The following is a 17,500-nucleotide window of genomic DNA, read 5'->3' as shown; positions in this document are numbered from 1 at the left end:
GACCACTGAGAAGGCTCCTCCCCTAGCCTGCCCACCTGTGATAGGAGAGAGGGAGGGAGGGAGAGGGGATGAGGGGGAGAGGGAGGGAGGGAGGTAGGGGGAGAGGGGGTGGCTCACCCGGGGTGTTGATCTGCTAGTGAACCTGGAAGCTTCAGGGCGAGTGGCTGTCAGCCTCCTCTCACCTTCACTCTGATATCAACCACTGGCCGACACTGAAGATCTACTGGAGATACAAGACTTGAACCTGAGACGCATGGAGCTTTTGTCCCTCTAGGGTCTGTGTGTGTCTGTGTGTGTGTGTGTGTCTGTGTGTGTGTGTGTGTGTGTGTGTCTGTGTATGTGTGTGTGTGGAACCTGCCCAACTGCCTGCTACATTATATTTTGATGAAAGTTATAGATATGAGAGGGCAGGCTATATGTACTTGATAGTAGATTAAATGAATAAATAAATGTTTTAAACAACTATGATGAATATTGATCGATCTCTGTTGTTTATCATGTTGTGTTTTACAGCTACACCAAAGGAGAGCTGGACATAGCGTATATAACATCACGCATCATAGGTAAGACCTTGAAGGCGTCGGGTTACATTTCAGCTAATGTGTTTACGTACGTGTGTGTGTGTGTGTACAGGATGTGTGTGTGTGAGAGAGTCCTCTTCACCACACACAGCTCTGTAGAACAAAGCAGAGAAGGCGTCTCTCTACTGACGAGATGTGACATGACGTAAACACACCCTCACACACCCAGTAGCAGTCATCTCTGTAGCGTGTTAGTGCGACACGGTGCAGAGTGTGTCCTGCACATGCAGGGAACACGGACGGTCAGCTGTTACCTGAGGGCTGCTTTCCCAGCATTCCTAGCGTGTCACCTTGCACGGTAGTCTCTAACAGACCGCGGACGTGGTCGTAGTTACATGAGAATGGATGGTGACCATTTGATGTGAAGCTGGTTGGCATGACAACTATGAAACCATGAACCCAAACAAGCAAGCAAGCATTTCTAGACCATCCCTTTCATGTCATGATGGTTTATCTTGTCTCTCTCTCTCTCTCTCTCTCTCTCTCTCTCTCTCTCTCTCTCTCTCTCTCTCTCTCTCTCTCTCTCTCTCTCTCTCTCTCTCTCTCTCTCTCTCTCTCTCTCTCTCTCTCTCTCTCTCTCTCTCTCTCTCTCTCTCTCTCTCTCTCTCTCTCTCTCTCTCTCTCTCTCTCTCTCTCTCTCTCTCTCCCGCCTGCCCTCCCCACTGCCCCTGTAGTGATGTCATATCCTGCAGAGTCGGTCCAGATTGGCTACCAGAACCATGTGGAGGACATCCGCTCCTTCCTGGACTCGCGTCATGCCGACCACTACACCGTCTTCAACCTGTCACAGCGCAACTACCGCGGGGCCAAGTTCTCCAACCGGGTCAGACGAGGCATCCACCGCACACACACACACACACACACACACATAAAGCCAGCTCATTACAACACTAATGTACTTCTGGATGTTTGTGTGGTGTTGCACTTAGCAGAGGGAGTATTTCTCCCAGACAGAGCGTATAACACAGCTCTAAATCAGGTTATGAAAGACTGTATGGGCCTCCAGTACTTAAACTGGGCACAGTGACAGGGTTGTTATAGTTAAGCACAAATGAGCAGTGCCAGAATCAGGAAATGAGCTGAACGAGTCTGTTAAAGAGTTCTCCTTCCCCATCTCAACTTTCCTGCAGCCACAAGACGCAGCAGCAATCACGGCTCGATCGTTACTTTACTTTAACAAACCCTCCCTCTCTCTCTCTCTCTCTCTCTCTCTCTCTCTGTCTCTCTCTCTCCCTCTCCCTCTCCCTCTCCCTCTCCCTCTCCCTCTCCCTCTCCCTCTCCCTCTCCCTCTCCCTCTCCCTCTCCCTCTCCCTCTCTCTCTCTCTCTCTTTCTCTCTCTCTCTCTCTCTCTCTCTCTCTCTCTCTCTCTCTCTCTCTCTCTCTCTCTCTCTCTCTCCCTCCCTCCCTCTCTCTCTAACCCTCACTCCTCTCATTGGACGGCTCATGATGAGTCAGGGAAGTCCGTTGCTGAGGTTTGCTGTTTAAACGTGATGTGCATGCCCACTGGTAGAGTCAGAGTGTCGGTGCGATGCTCTTGGAAAGCGCTGTTCAGAGTCTTGAAGGAGCAGTGAGATGACCTGTCTCCCTGTGAGTCTGCCTGACTCACTGTGCAAGAGGTGACACATCCCTGCTGCTTGTGTTGTTAGCAGACTGCTACACCAGAGGGGGGGTTAATCTCTCTCTCTCTCTCTCTGTCTCCCTCTCTCTCTGTCTCTGTCTCTCTCTCTCTCTCTCTCTCTCTCTCTCTCTCTCTCTCTCTCTCTCTCTGTCTCCCTCTCTCTCTGTCTCTCCCTCTCTCTCTGTCTCTCTCTCTCTCTCTCTCTCTCTCTCTCTCTCCTCTCTCTCTGTCTCTCTCTCTCTCTCTCTCTCTCTCTCTCTCTCTCTCTCTCTCCCTCTCTCTCTGTCTCTCTCTCTCTCTCTCTCTCTCTCTCTCTCTCTCTCTCTCTCTCTCTCTCTCTCCAGGTTTCGGAGTGTAACTGGCCCTCTCGCCAGGCCCCTGGCCTTCACAACCTGTTTGCTGTGTGTAAGAACATGCACAACTGGCTCAAACAGAACCCCAAGAACGTGTGTGTCATCACCTGCTCGGTAAGACACGCCTCCTCACGCCTCCCCCTGCCTCCCCCTCACTCCAGCCTCCCCCTCCCTCCAGCCTCCCTCCCCCTCCCTCCAGCCTCCCCCCTCCTCTCTCCCTCTCTCTCTCTCTCTCTCTGGATTTGCTCTCTCTCGCTCTGGTTCCAAGGGGAACAGGACTTGAGGCCGCTGGCGTTGCTAGTTGTTTGTCCTGGGTTTTCACTTTCCCTAGCCTGGCGGCTGCTCAGCAAACACAGATGGGCTTGTTTTTCCACTGTGAAAATGGCGATATTGAACACAACCTAGATATCGCAGCAGTCTTTGTCACTGCCAGTTGGTATTCTCCTTTCTTCCAGGGGTCAGTCAGTACAGCAAGGTTTTGTTAGGCAGGATGAGGGTCTTGCACAGCTTGGGGTTTATTTAGACATCTCTTTCACTCCCTTGAAACATTCGGAAAGAATGTTGTTATTCCTAGAAATATCAGCCGTTTGTCCTGTTTCACCTCAAGGAGACGGTTGTATTAATAGCTTTGGGTGAAACATACAGCTGAGAAGGTATATTTAGATCTTCTCGCTTTACTGAGTTGAGACATGACAGCAAATAGCCGTTCTGCTCCTGGAAACCCTGACATTTTGGTGTGTGTGTAACTCTGTGTATGTGTGTGTGCATGATTAAGTAGTTGGCATTGCGAATGCATTCCAGTTTTTCCTCAGACAGTCAGGGATCATCAGATATCATGTGATGTTGACAGTGGTTCTTCTGCTCCCCCCTCCCCCTCCCCCTCCCTCTCTCCCCCTCTCTATCCCCCCTCCCCCTCCCTCTCTCCCCCTCTCCCTCCCCCCCTCCCCCCTCCCTCTCCCTACCCCTCTCCCTCCTTCTCTCCCTCCCTCCCCTCCCCCTCCCTCTCCCCCTCCCTATCCCCCCTCCCTCCCTCTCCCTCCTTCTCTCCCTCTCCCTCCCTCTCCCTCTCCCCCTCCCCCCTCCATCTCCCTCCCTCTCCCCCCTCCCCCTCCCCCTCCTCCTTCTCTCCCTCTCCCTCCCCCTCTCCCTCCTTCTCTCCCCCTCCCTCCCTCTCCCTCCTTCTCTCCCCCTCCCTCCCTCCCTCTCCCTCTCCCCCTCCCTCCCTCTCCCTCCTTCTCTCCCCCTCCCTCCCTCTCCCTCTCCCTCCCCCTCTCCCTCCTTCTCTCCCCCTCCCTCCCTCTCCCTCCTTCTCTCCCCCTCCCTCCCTCCCTCTTCCTCTCCCCCTCCCTCCCTCTCCCTCCTTCTCTCCCTCTCCCCCCTCCCCCTCCCTCCCCCCTCCTCCTCTCCCTCCTTCTCCCCCTCTCCCTCCCCCTCTCCCTCCCTCTCCCTCTCCCCCTCCCCCCTCCATCTCCCTCCCTCTCCCCCCTCCCCCTCCCCCCCTCCTCCTTCTCTCCCTCTCCCTCCCCCTCTCCCTCCTTCTCTCCCCCTCCCTCCCTCTCCCTCTCCCTCCCCCTCTCCCTCCTTCTCTCCCTCCCTCCCTCTCCCTCCTTCTCTCCCTCCCTCCCTCCCTCTCCCTCTCCCCCTCCCTCCCTCTCCCTCCTTCTCCCCCTCTCCCTCCTTCTCTCCCCCTCCCTCCCTCTCCCTCCTTCTCTCCCTCTCCCCCCTCCCTCCCTCCCCCCTCCTCCTCTCCCTCCTTCTCTCCCCCCTCCCTCCCTCTCCCTCCTTCTCTCCCCCTCCCTCCCTCCCCCTCCCTCCCTCCCTCTCCCTCTCCCCCTCCCTCCCTCTCCCTCCTTCTCCCCCTCTCCCTCCTTCTCTCCCCCTCCCTCCCTCTCCCTCCTTCTCTCCCTCTCCCCCCTCCCCCTCCCTCCCCCCTCCTCCTCTCCCTGGTCTCTCCCCCTCCCTCCCTCTCCCTCCTTCTCTATCCCCCTCCCTCCCTCCCTCTCCCTCTCCCTCCCCCTCTCCCTCCTTCTCTCCCCTCCCTCCGTCTCCCTCCTTCTCTCCCCCTCCCTCCCTCCCTCTCCCTCTCCCCCTCCCTCCCTCTCCCTCCTTCTCCCCCTCTCCCTCCTTCTCTCCCCTCCCTCCCTCTCCCTCTCTCCTTCTCCCCTCTCCCCCCTCCCCCTCCCTCCCCCCTCCTCCTCTCCCTCCTTCTCTCCCCCTCCCTCCCTCTCCCTCCTCTCTCTCTCCCTCCCTCCCTCTCCCTCTCCCTCTCCCTCCCCCTCTCCCTCCTTCTCTCCCTCCCTCCCTCTCCCTCCTTCTCTTCCCTCCCTCCCTCCCTCTCCCTCTCCCCCTCCCTCCCTCTCCCTCCTTCTCCCCCTCTCCCTTCTTCTCTCCCCCTCCCTCCCTCTCCCTCCTTTCTCTCCCTCTCCCTCTCCCTCTCCCTCCCCCTCTCCCTCCTTCTCTCCCCCTCTCCCTCCCCCTCTCCCTCTCCCTCTCCCTCTCCCTCCTTCTCTCCCCCTCTCCCTCTCCCTCCCCCTCTCTCTCCCCCTCTCCCTCCCCCTCTCCCTCCTTCTCCCCCTCTCCCTTCTTCTCTCCCCCTCCCTCCCTCTCCCTCCTTCTCTCCCTCTCCCTCTCCCTCTCCCTCTCCCTCTCCCTCTCCCTCCCCCTCTCCCTCCTTCTCTCCCCCTCTCCCCTCCCCCTCTCCCTCTCCCTCTCCCTCTCCCTCTCCCTCCCTCCTCCTCTCCCTCCCTTCTCCCCCTCTCCCTCCCCCTCTCCCTCCTTCTCTCCCCCTCTCCCTCTCCCTCTCCCTCCCCCTCTCCCTCCCCCTCTCCCTCCCCCTCTCCCTCCCCCTCCCCCTCTCCCTCCCCCTCTCCCTCCCCCTCTCCCTCCCCCTCTCCCTCCCCCTCCCTCCCCCTCTCCCTCCTTCTCCCTCCCTCCCTCCCCCCTCCTCCTCTCCCTCCTTCTCCCCCTCTCCCTCCCCCTCTCCCTCCTTCTCTCCCCTCTCCCTCTCCCTCTCCCTCTCCCTCTCCCTCCCCCTCTCCCTCCCCCTCTCCCTCCCCCTCTCCCTCCCCCTCTCCCTCCTTCTCCCCCTCTCCCTCCCCCTCTCCCTCCTTCTCTCCCTCCTTCTCTCCCTCCCTCTCTCCCCCTCTCAGGATGGCAGGGCCCCCTCAGGTGTGTTGGTGTGTGCCATGTTCTGCTTCTGCCACCTCTTCATCACGCCCGTCCCCGCCCTGCAGCTGCTCAGCGCCAAGAGACCTGGATCAGGCCTCTGGCCCTCACACCGGAGGTGTGTGTGTGTGTGTGTGTAGCCTTAGATTGGTGAGATTAGGGAGAGCGTGTGATAGCGTACAGAAGCTCTGTGTGGGGTTCAACATCCATACCTCCCCAGGTACATCGGTTATGTGTGCAGCATGGTGTCAGAGAAGCCCATCCTGCCTCACTCCAAGCCACTGACTGTCAAGACCCTCACCATGACTCCTGTCCCCTGCTTCAACAAGCAGCGCAGCGGCTGCAGACCTTTCTGTGACGTCCTGATCGGAGAGACCAAGATCTTCTCCACCGCACAAGACTACGAGAGGATGAGGTGGGCGCCGCAAACACACACAGGCAGACACACACACAGGCAGACACACACACACACAGGCACACACACACACAGGCAGACACACACACAGGCAGACACACACACAGGCAGACACACACACACACACACAGGAAGACACACACTCACAGGCAGACACACACACACAGGCAGACACACACACAGGCAGACACACACAGGCAGACACACGCACACACACACAGGCAGACACACACACAGGCAGACACACACACAGGCAGACACACACACAGGCAGACACACACACACAGGCAGACACACACACACACAGGCAGACATACACACACAGGCAGACACACACACACAGGCAGACACACACACACACACACAGGCAGACACACACACACAGGCAGACACAAACTCGTACTTGTGCCTGTATGCACACGGTTGAATCGAAATGCTTTTTTTCCTCTCTTCACAACTTGACCCCCCCCCGATTCATTCTTCTCTCTCTCTCCCCCTCTCTCCCCCCCTCCGTCCCTTCCTCCCTCCCTCTCTTTCACCCTCTCTCTCCCTCCCTCTCTCCCTCCCTCTCTCCCTCCCCTCCCTCCCTCCTTCCCTCCCTCCCTCCCTCCCTCCCTCCCTCCCTCCCCCTCTCTCGCCCTGCAGGGAGCATAGGGTCCAGGAGGGGAAGGTGGTGTTCCAGCTGGGTGTGAGTGTGCAGGGTGATGTGGTGGTATCTGTCTACCACATGAGGTCTACCATCGGAGGGCGTCTACAGGCCAAGGTACAGACTAGCCCCCCCTGGAGCCCCCCAGAGCCCCCCTTCTCCTGGAGCCTCCTTTCCTCACCCAGGAGCGCACACACACACACACACACACACACACTCAGGTATCTGATCTCTGGCTCATTTTCCCATAGGTGTCCAACACTCAGATATTACAGATTCAGTTCCACACAGGCTTCATCGCCCCGGGGACCACTGTGTTAAAGTTTACAAAGTGAGCTCTTTTTACGTATTGTTTTTTTTATTTCTTTTTTTACTTTACACAAGTATACATGACACACACACCAACACACACACCCCAACACCGCCTCACGACTGTCCCCTCCCCTGCCCTGGTCCAGGCCCGAGCTGGATGCGTGTGACTCTCCAGAGAAGTACCCCCAGCTGTTCCAGGTGGTGCTGGAGGTGGAGGTGGAGGCTCAGGACAAGCAGAAGGACCTCACCCCGCCCTGGGAGCAGTTCCCCTGCAAAGACCTCCTCCCCAACGTGCTGTTCTCCTGCCACCAGGAGCACCAGGACGCGCTGGGCATCGCAGGTACGGAGGGGGGGGGGGGGGGCGGGACTAGACACACCAGGTGTATGATGGACAGGTAGGGGGTGGAGGGGGGTTTGGACTAGACACACACACATCATCTCACACACACACATCATGTCACACACACACACATCATCTCTCACACACACACACACACACACACACACACTGTAGACGCCCGCCATGAAACGCATGGAAACCCTCTCTCCCTCTCTTGTCTCGTTCTCTCTCTGCAAGATGAGATGGAGGGTCTGGACCTGGAGGGTAAGGCTGACAGTAGAGATGTGCTCACGCTACGAATGATCAGAATCATTCCCCTGAAGGATACCATAGAGGCTTATTCCCCTGCAAAGTTGTGTTTGCGTTCAATTAGGATGATCACAGTCCTGTTGCTGGCTGTTGGCTTTCCTGTAGAAACCAAGTTGTGTTGGAAATAGGAAGATAGTTAGCTAGTTTCCCAGATTGACTTTCTTTCTCTTTAATTCATAATGTATTTTCTTGTTTGCTGTCTATCCATTACATCTCATTCTCTCACACTCTCGCTCCCACTCGCTATCTCCCACTCACTCACTCACTCTCTCTGTCTCCCTCTCTCTCTCTCTCTCTCTCTCTCTCTCTCTCTCTCTCTCTCTCTCTCTCTCTCTCTCTCTCTCTCTCTCTCTCCCTCTCTCTCTCTCTCTGTCTGTCTGTCTGTCTGTCTGTCTGTCTGTCTGTCTGTCTCTCTCTCTCTCTCTCTCTCTCTCTCTCTCTCTCTCTCTCTCTCTCTCTCTCTCTCTCTCTCTCTCTCTCTCTCTCTCTCTCTCTCTCTCCCCCTCTCTCTCCCCCCTGCAGAGCCCGGTAGACTCCAGGGAGGTCCAGAGGGGCGTGGCCCCGGCGAGGAGAGCGAACCTTCGGATGACGAGATGCTCTCTCTGTCCAGCCAGCAGAGCATCGCCAGCGGCAACGCCAGGGTCCCGCCCGCACGACCCAACCCCCCCTCCTCCTCCTCCGCGGCCCCCCCCGAGGAGGTGGACCTCCTGGGGCTGGACCCCCAGCCCCCCTCCTCCACCCAGCCCCCCTCCTCCACCGAGCCCCCCTCCTCCTCCACCACCACCGACCTCTTGGGGGACTTGTTTGGGGCGGCGCCCCAGCCAGGGAGCGGCCCAGCCTCAGCCCAGTCCACCCCCAGCAAGGCTGCCCCCTCGTCAGCCACTTCCAGCCCTGCTTCTGCCACCCCTGGTGAGGCTAGCCCTGGTTCTCTGGTGTCTTGATCACTAGAACAGGACTTACAGTGTAGAGAAGGGGTAGCTGGTATTCATGACAACCGTGAAGAAAATACCGCCCTTAAACCAGCAGGGTAGGTTTCATTACACATGCTAGTGTGACGGTATGTAACGGACGTGGCCGCGCTCCGTCACTACAAGGCGTCGTTGGCCACTCGCTGGGCTCGAACGCACGACCTCTGACTTGCCAAGCGCGACCACTACCAGCTACGCCAAAAGAAAAGCTAGCTCTTCGTTGAAGCGGGTAGCCCCTTACATACCTGAGGAGAGAGTTTACACTAGCGCCATGCTACGGGTTAGTACTGTACTGCATGTAACACACGCGCTCCTCAAACCGTCCTAACATGGGGGGTGCATTTGTTTCGGTGCAGCTTTCGACCCGTTCAGGGCCGGGCCCATGCCCAAGCCCCAGGAGCTGATAGGAGGCCTCCTCGGCCCAGGTAACAGGGAGACCCCTGACCCCTTCCTGCATGCTGCCCCTTCCCCATCACCCACCATGCAGGCGGCGGGCAAGGGTAAGGCATGCTGGCTGTGCACACACACACACACACAGACACACACACACACAGACACACAGACACACACACACACACAGACACACACACATCCAGTCACACACACAGACACACACACACACACACATATAGACACACACACACACATACAGACACACACACACACACACACATACAGACACTCACACACATACAGTCACACACACACACACATACAGACGCACACACACACATACACACACAGACACACACACACACACACACACACACACACACATACAGACACACACACACATCCACCTCTCTCCTGCTGCTGGTTCTCTATGATGCCTGCTGTAACAGTGTTGTCCAGTGCTGGGCATGCTTCTGTAGAGCACCCAGAGCACTTACAGTGCTGCTAGTTAGCAGAGAGCTGCACTGAGAGAAGGCGATGCTGCTTGTGGTTGTGGTGATGTTCCGGACTGGGATGTGTCGTGTGTTGTGTGTTTGATGTGTCGTGTGTTGTAGCTGTGGTGCGCTAGTGCGCTGGTACGGAGTCTGTTGTGGTTCCACTGTGCTTCCTTCCTGCTCTGTGTGTCACGGATGTTTTGTGTGTTCTGATAGGTCGCAGTTCCCCAGTCCCGCCCACAACTCCAACTGTCAACATCCAGCAGCAGAATGCTATGGGAGGCTGGGACTGGAATAAACCAGCTGCTCCAGGTGCTGTACCATACACACACACACACACACACACACACACACACACACACACACACTGGCAGAACAAGTTAGTGCCCAACGTACCAGAAAAATGTCTGACAAAGAGCGCCCTCTGCTGGTACTTTGTGATCTCACGCCCCCCTCCCACACCATATCACCAGCAAAGTATAAAGACAGACCCCCATCTTACATTTCCCTGTTCTCTGGTTTGTGGTGTGGCAGGGGGAGGAGTCGGCGTGGGGAGCAAGTCTGCCAGCACCAGCCCCACCACTTCAGCCCACAGCACGCCGACCCACCAGGCCAAGCCCAACACCCTGGACCCCTTTGCAGACATCGGCAACCTGGGGGCCGGTCTGGGAGGTCAGTGAGGACGCTGTCCTAGTGAGGGACAGGAAACACGACTGTGTTGTTTTAGAATGTTTTTTTTTTTCGCGTACTTGATTTCACCCCCTCTGTGTCTCCGCCCCGCTCTGACTGACTGCAAAGCGTTCCTGTGATCCACAGGTTCTGGGTTCTCCAGTAAGCCCACCACACCCACAGGGGCAGGGGGTGGGTTCCCTACCATGGGCTCTCCGTCGCGCCCCCCTCCCTCGCCCCAGCACGCAGGGGGTTGGCAGCCCAACACAGGCTTCCCCTCCTGGCAGCCCGGGGCCGGGGCAGGGGCCGGGGCAGGGGCCGGGTGGCAGGCCCAGGGTCAGATCCCCCAGCCGAAGCCCAGCCCCAGCCACTCCATGCCCCACTCCCCCCAGCACAGACCCAACTACAACATCAGCTTCTCCGCCATGGGAGGAGGCTCTCCCGGAGCAGCCGGTGGGAAACCGCCGCCCAGCATGGGTGAGTGGAGGAGGGGCATCTGGGGTCAGGGGGTCACATGGTCCAAACAACCATCATTTCCTCGCATTATTGATCACATGTTCATCAATGCTTGGAGCAAAAGCCCAGTAGATGTGAAGACATTGCTGAAGATAATGGTGTTGATACTGTAAGATAATGGTGTTGATACTGTAAGATAATGGTGTTGATACTGTAAGATAATGGTGTTGATACTGTAAGATAATGGTGATGACATTGTAAGATAATGGTGCTGATGGGGGAGTCAGATGGCTGAGCGGTTAGGGAATTGGGCTAGTAATCAGAAGGTCACTGGTTCGATTCCTGGCCGTGCCAAATGACGTTGTGTCCTTGGGCAAGGCACTTCACCCTGCTTGCCTCAGGGGGAATGTCCCTGTACTTACTGTAAGTCGCTCTGGAGAAGAGCGTCTGCTAAATGACTAAATGTGGAAATGTGGAAATGTGATATTGTGAGATAATGGTGTTGATATTGTGAGATAATGGTGTTGATATTGTGAGATAATGGTGTTGATATTGTAAGATAATGGTGTTGATATTGTGAGATAATGGTGTTGATACTGTGAGATAATGGTGTTGATACTGTAAGATAATGGTGCTGATGGGGGAGTCAGATGGCTGAGCGGTTAGGGAATCGGGCTAGTAATCAGAAGGTCACTGGTTCGATTCCTGGCCGTGCCAAATGACGTTGTGTCCTTGGGCAAGGCACTTCACCCTGCTTGCCTCAGGGGGAATGTCCCTGTACTTACTGTAAGTCGCTCTGGAGAAGAGCGTCTGCTAAATGACTAAATGTGGAAATGTGATAATGGTGTTGATATTGTAAGATAATGGTGTTGATATTGTGAGATAATGGTGTTGATATTGTGAGATAATGGTGTTGATATTGTAAGATAATGCGGTTGATTTTGTAAGATAATGCAGTCGTGTCTTCACCCCAGCAGGCACCAAGCCCAAAGTTGCGAACGCCAACTTCGATGACCTGCTGTCTGGCCAGGGCTTTGCTGGAGCCAAAGACAGGAAGGGACCTAGGACCATAGCAGAGATGAGGAAGGAGGAGATGGCTAAAGAGATGGACCCAGAGAAACTCAAGGTAGGGCCCGGCCGACCTATCAGCATCCACCAGCCGAGGGACGGGAAGTGATGTCATGGGGAGTGGTCAGAAGGAAATTATTCACAATATAAGGATATAGTTTTAACGATAACTTGTCTGAAAAGAGTTCAATTAAGACCTCTATCTTCAATCATTAAAAAGAAGGATATTTTCCTCAAAAAATAAATACAAAATAAACAAGTTTGTACAACTTAAGAAGCCAAAGAGCAGTGTGTCTTCAGGCCTGCCTTGCTTGTGTGTCCCAGATCCTGGACTGGATCGAGGGGAAGGAGAGGAACATCCGTGCGCTGCTGTCCACCATGCACACGGTGCTGTGGGAGGGAGAGACCCGCTGGAGGCCCGTGGGCATGGCCGACCTGGTCACCCCGGAGCAGGTGAAGAAGGTCTACCGCAAGGCTGTCCTGGTGGTCCACCCAGACAAGGTGAGACACACACACACACACACACACACAGACGAGAGCATGTAGAGCATCAACTGATGGCTGGTTACCCCCCCCCCCCCCTTTCCAGGCGACTGGTCAACCCTATGAACAATACGCCAAGATGATTTTTATGGAACTGAACGACGCCTGGTCAGAATTCGACAGCCAAGGACAAAAGGCCCTTTACTGAGCCTGGAGACAGAGAGAGAGAGAAGGAGAGAGAGAGAAGAGAGAGAGAGAAGAATTCTTGCTGACTTAACAACGTATCCCCCACCCCACCCTCCTCACCCCACCCTCCTGTTCAAGGCCCTCCCTTGAGGATCCTCCTCCACTGATGGTACTCTCATATACACATCAGCAGCATCATCGAGGGAGCTAAAAACCACCCTACTGACCTGCAGTGCATATCTACTTTCTGTTTGTATGAATGTATGTATGTGTGTGTGTGTGTGTGTATTTATCAACACAGTCCAACACAAACTATATCCATGACAGCCCTGAAGTCCTCACAGTGTCTTAGCTGACACACACAGTTACATTTCCCAGACTGTACTGTAGCATTAAGCAGTGTTTCTATCATCAACTATTTAGCGGTAGAATTGAAGTTTGTGGATGTGTGACCCAAAATAGAACTCTGGTACAGAACTGATGGTACAGTGCATTTGGCTGTCCTCTCAATGCTTGGTTACTGTTACAGACATCCTGGTGTTATCTGTGTCCTGGATGGTCTTAGCTAGGGTTAGCTGAACAACGTGCTTCCATGTTGAAGAGTTTTACGGAGATCTGGATTTAGACCAGATGGGTTTATTTCTTGGGAACGTGTCACATGTGATAATGCCTGTTATTCTTCTGCAGATATACACTACACCCATACACACTTGACTGATCCAACATCAAGATAGCACTCAACCATTGAGTAGCCAACATTCATAGGGGCTATGTTTACTGGGTGTCTGCTAACAGGTGAATGGCTCGCAAGAATTAAGAAAGAAAAAAAAAAAGCACAACTTGGCATTTACATTTAGCTGAAGTGCAGGTAAGAAGGAGTATTCTTCATATCATCCGTTCATGGGTTACCTCTGTCGTTGGAGATGTCTGTTCTGCAATATGAGCTCTAGAGTAAGGGGATCTGAATCTGAACGACTCCTCTGTGTTTGGGGGTGTGGCTAAACTGTCCCTGTCAAATGGATTGTGGTTCAGTTCATTGGGTCGAACGTAAAATGTTTCAGAATGTAACGATATCACAGGTATGTTGAAAGCAACCTTTCCACTTGTCTGGTTATTTCTATCAGCTGCTGCTAACTGCGATAACAACATTTTTATATATATATATATTGGTTTACTTTATGTCAAATGAATCAGTTTGACTATGAGTAACATTTTTGTGTCGTCTCACAATGTTATCATAGCAAACACTTGTACTAATTCGTATTTGATTTATATTTAACAGTCTAATTTGCCCATGATTTGATGTATCTGAATCCAAGCAGAATTTTACTTTTGCTGCAACATCAGAAACACAGGGACATTGACCACTCTGTCCGACTCCAGCATGTATTCCCTCTTTCAACATGTAAAGATACTTGACCACGCTGCTTATCAGACATTAGCATAGGCTATTATAAGTTGACCGTCAAGTGTGAGATGCAAAGTGCTACTCGTTGAAGACTCATCTGTGTATAGCCTACGTTCTCCTGCTTCTTTTTCATTCGACTGTCTACAAAGGCTTACATTCTTTATCGTTACTGTATCACAAAATAGGCTGTTTGCCGAAGTGATGAACTGAGGGTGAAAAGACACCGATCGGTTCTGTCATAACCGCTCGTGTCCCGCTTGACATGACACAGTACGACCTCCGGAGATCTTCTCTTGATCGGCTCAAATCTCAGCAGTGGATCAACATGAGCTCTGATCAAGTAAATCGGAACTTGACTCTTGTCAACTCTGCCGTCTGCAGGATACTGAGAACATCTCCAAACTAAGTAACCCCCCAACTCTCCTCTCCAACCCCCGTCTACCCGCAATCTTAAGGAAATGTTAAATGCTAACCTCTCTATATTATAGTGGATGTGTGTTGTTGAAACTGTCGTATGTGAGAAAGCGCTAAGATTTGGGAACAACAACAGTAGGCATACGTGTTTGCTTGTCGGCTGTAATAGTATTACTAAAAGTGTAAACTTCTGTTTGTGTGTATTCTCGTCCTTTCGGTTTGCTCACAGGCTGTGTGATAACGTGCGATGCACAGATGGTGAACAGAATAAAGGGAGGACCAAATAATTTGTTATTTTCTTATCGTTTAATTTTTTGTGTGCTTCTAATCTGGCTCTAGAAAGCATATCCAACTCATGTCACTAGAGGGCGATGCAAGCACACATCCATCCGCCTCCACTGCATCCAGCACTATCTTCGAAGTAAGGTATCAATCAAGGGCTTGACTATGGAAGCAAATTAGTGACATCATGTTTTTTATTTGAATTCAAATTTGGCATTGAATCCTTAATCTGAATTTCACCATTCGAATTTGAGCAACATAAATGTGTGAATCTTAAATTTGGGGATCAGATTATTTTTATTTTTTACAATGAAATACATTCTAAAGAGGTGAATTCAAAACCAACAAATCCGGTTGTGTTTATATTTCAATATTAAGTCTTTTAAAATTCAAAAAATGTCACAGATTTGTTTCCATACTTGATATCTTGAAGTCATACATCATCAGTAACCAACGCCCGCTGCCCATCTCCATCAACACACACCCTCCAGAATTTCTGATTACAGATTCTTTCATGAACACAAACTGAACAGCTGAACGTTTCTGCACTGAGGTTCCGAGTGGAAACTTAATGAAGTCAAAGTAGTTACCCACTTTTTCCAAGAGAAGTTTTTAGTGACGTTCTGGTAACTTGAGACAGCAGAGGGTGACTCATGATTATGGATATTGGTCTGTGGTTGCTCTCTCTCCATCCCCTGCCCCCCGCCCCCCGCCCCAGCAGTGACGCATGTGAGGGGGATCTCTGATGAATATCGGCCCCTGGCCCCTCTCTCATTGTGTCTGGCGTGGTAACCTATACCATGAATCAACCTTCTTATCCGCCGCATCCCCGCAAACTGATGTCTTGCCATCCACCTTACGCCAATGCAGGGTAGGAGGGATGGTGCACACGTCACACAGAGACTCTCTCTCTCTTCCGCTCCAGCCCTCAGAGTGTGGGAGGGAAGCTGCAGGGTGGGTGTGTGGCCTGGTATCTGGGCTGGCCGTGTGTATCCTGCAGCAGTGATGTCAGCAGAGGCATTCAACTGTTCAACTGTTCAAAACCCAACGTGCCGTCTCAGGGTTGTCGGAAGTTGTAAAGATGGATTCCTGACTGGGTCCTCCTGTCCTTGTGGATCCATGGTTTCAAAAACAAAATGTGGAGTATCTATGAGAGACTGGAGGGGGGGTGGGGTAGGGGGGGCTGGTTGGGGGGGCTGGTTGGGTGGGGCTGGTTGGGGGGGGTAGGGGGGGCTGGTTGGGGGGGGCAGAGGAGCCAAGTCATGTGCCCAGCCGGTCATCTCTCACAAGCTTGTTTTTCCACAATGTTCCTGACTTCTTGGCTGAACTTGGTAGTCAGTCTGCCAAGAAACTCTCTCTCTTTCTCCGTCCTCTCTCTTTCTCTCTCCTTCCTCTCCCTCTCTCTCCTTCCTCTCTTTCTCTTCCTCTCTTTCTTTCCTTCCTCCCTCTCTTTCTTTCTCTTTCAATCCATCTGTATGTCCGTTGTCTACAGTAGTTGGCTCAGTGTGTGTGTTTGTGTGTGTAATTGATGTACTCCATGCTTTGAGCCATATCAGAATAATCGTTGCACATGGAACAATTAGGTTCCAGGGCACAGACAACCAACACAATTCTTCACATCTGGGACAATGTACATCAGCACATTGTTCCATCTTTTCTCAAGGCAAGATGTCATGAATATGACATATTTGCAGTTTGACAGCCAGTATAATTATGAAAGTCAGAATCAGAACTCGAAACAAGTTGTTTTAGATGCACCAAGGAGAGGACGTGGATTTGACGGCTTGTTGGCACCATTCTAGAAACTGAAAATGCTGCTGGGCCACCCTAGAGTTTCACTAACAAATAAAACAAATAGTTTTCCAGTTGGCATCCGCTGTGAAATGAGTGCAGTTAATGCTAGGGGATAGAGGGAGAGAGAGAAGAGGGGGAGGATAGAGAGATGATGGGGTGGGGAGAGGGGAGGGTGAGGATAGAGAGGGAGATTTGGGGGGAGGAAGAGGGGAGGATGGAGAGGGAGACGTTGGGGGAGAGAGAAGGACTATGTTTTAGTCGTTTTCTCCTCTGGCCTATGAATATAGGCGTATATAATCAGAAGTTCAGTTCATAAACAGTTATAGGTTGTAAGGTTTCTAATCTGCAGCAGTGCTCTCTTTATAAATGACAATATGATTGGGCTTTGCAGTTGAAGAGTCTATGAAGAGTTTCCAACAACAAGAGGTTGTTCTGTAACCCAGACATCTCGTTAATTAGCGTGACACGGCTTGTGTCCCATCACGACACGCCTTCAGGCTTCAGAAACATGAACCACGACAAACACCACACTGTCCATCTACACAGACATACTTATTTTCCGATTTCCTTTCCAAATATTTTGTTGTTGTTGCGATCTGTTCTGCAGCAAGCAGCAGAGAAGACTTCTGACAAAGGCGTGCATTCTGGGATTGTGTTTACTTAGCGTCCTGCTGAGCGTACAGTAGCAGGTCAGGGAAGCACCCAAGCCCAGGGTCTTCCTGGAAGTTTAAAAATAGAAGGGCCCAGTTTAGCGGTCGTTGGACAGAGCCACATGGATTAGGCTTGCCCAGCTGCTGGAAATCTGGAATCTCAACTGACGGTTATTGGAACCATTTAGTCCATAGTGGAAAGTGTGTTTTGTCTTGTTGTTTTTCTGTGAAGTCTGAGGTTTGGTCAAGTCTGATGTCTATTCAGGGCCTCCTCTGCCTGTTCTGCTGATGACAACACCATCCAACTGGTTAAGTGTATCTGCCTCGTTACAGAACACTGCCTCAATGACCCATCTCCAGAGGGGGGTCTTGTCCGAGTCAGGACTCCTGGCTGAGGGGGCGTCACCCTGTTGACTGACCGAGGGAGAAGGAACCTTGTTAAATTCCTCTCGCACATTCCCCCCAGCCCCCAGCGCAGCCCCAGTGAAAATGATTG

The 17,500-nt window shown here is 52.9% G+C and overlaps 1 protein-coding gene across 1 annotated transcript in view; it reads left to right on the top strand.

Moving 5' to 3' along the window:
* Nucleotides 1-14,577, top strand: part of dnajc6 (DnaJ (Hsp40) homolog, subfamily C, member 6) — a 21,253-nt gene extending 6,676 nt beyond the window's left edge. Inside the window, exons 3-18 of the mRNA XM_084692423.1 lie at nucleotides 514-563; nucleotides 1,256-1,404; nucleotides 2,544-2,666; nucleotides 5,702-5,835; nucleotides 5,938-6,132; nucleotides 6,778-6,895; nucleotides 7,030-7,109; nucleotides 7,237-7,430; nucleotides 8,262-8,648; nucleotides 9,064-9,132; nucleotides 9,811-9,906; nucleotides 10,129-10,266; nucleotides 10,411-10,740; nucleotides 11,697-11,845; nucleotides 12,112-12,288; nucleotides 12,377-14,577. Of these exons, the coding sequence (XP_084548549.1) occupies nucleotides 514-563; nucleotides 1,256-1,404; nucleotides 2,544-2,666; nucleotides 5,702-5,835; nucleotides 5,938-6,132; nucleotides 6,778-6,895; nucleotides 7,030-7,109; nucleotides 7,237-7,430; nucleotides 8,262-8,648; nucleotides 9,064-9,132; nucleotides 9,811-9,906; nucleotides 10,129-10,266; nucleotides 10,411-10,740; nucleotides 11,697-11,845; nucleotides 12,112-12,288; nucleotides 12,377-12,478 (2,491 nt within the window). The 3' untranslated portion in view covers nucleotides 12,479-14,577. The remainder of the gene's footprint in view (nucleotides 1-513; nucleotides 564-1,255; nucleotides 1,405-2,543; nucleotides 2,667-5,701; nucleotides 5,836-5,937; nucleotides 6,133-6,777; nucleotides 6,896-7,029; nucleotides 7,110-7,236; nucleotides 7,431-8,261; nucleotides 8,649-9,063; nucleotides 9,133-9,810; nucleotides 9,907-10,128; nucleotides 10,267-10,410; nucleotides 10,741-11,696; nucleotides 11,846-12,111; nucleotides 12,289-12,376) is intronic.
* Nucleotides 14,578-17,500: the final 2,923 nt, after the last annotated feature.

This window comes from Hypomesus nipponensis, chromosome 26, assembly GCF_054491055.1.
Source record: "Hypomesus nipponensis isolate SF chromosome 26, ASM5449105v1, whole genome shotgun sequence".
NCBI classification, from domain to species: domain Eukaryota; kingdom Metazoa; phylum Chordata; class Actinopteri; order Osmeriformes; family Osmeridae; genus Hypomesus; species Hypomesus nipponensis.
Note: the sequence above shows the minus strand (reverse complement) of the source record. Positions and strands in the feature narration are given on the sequence as shown.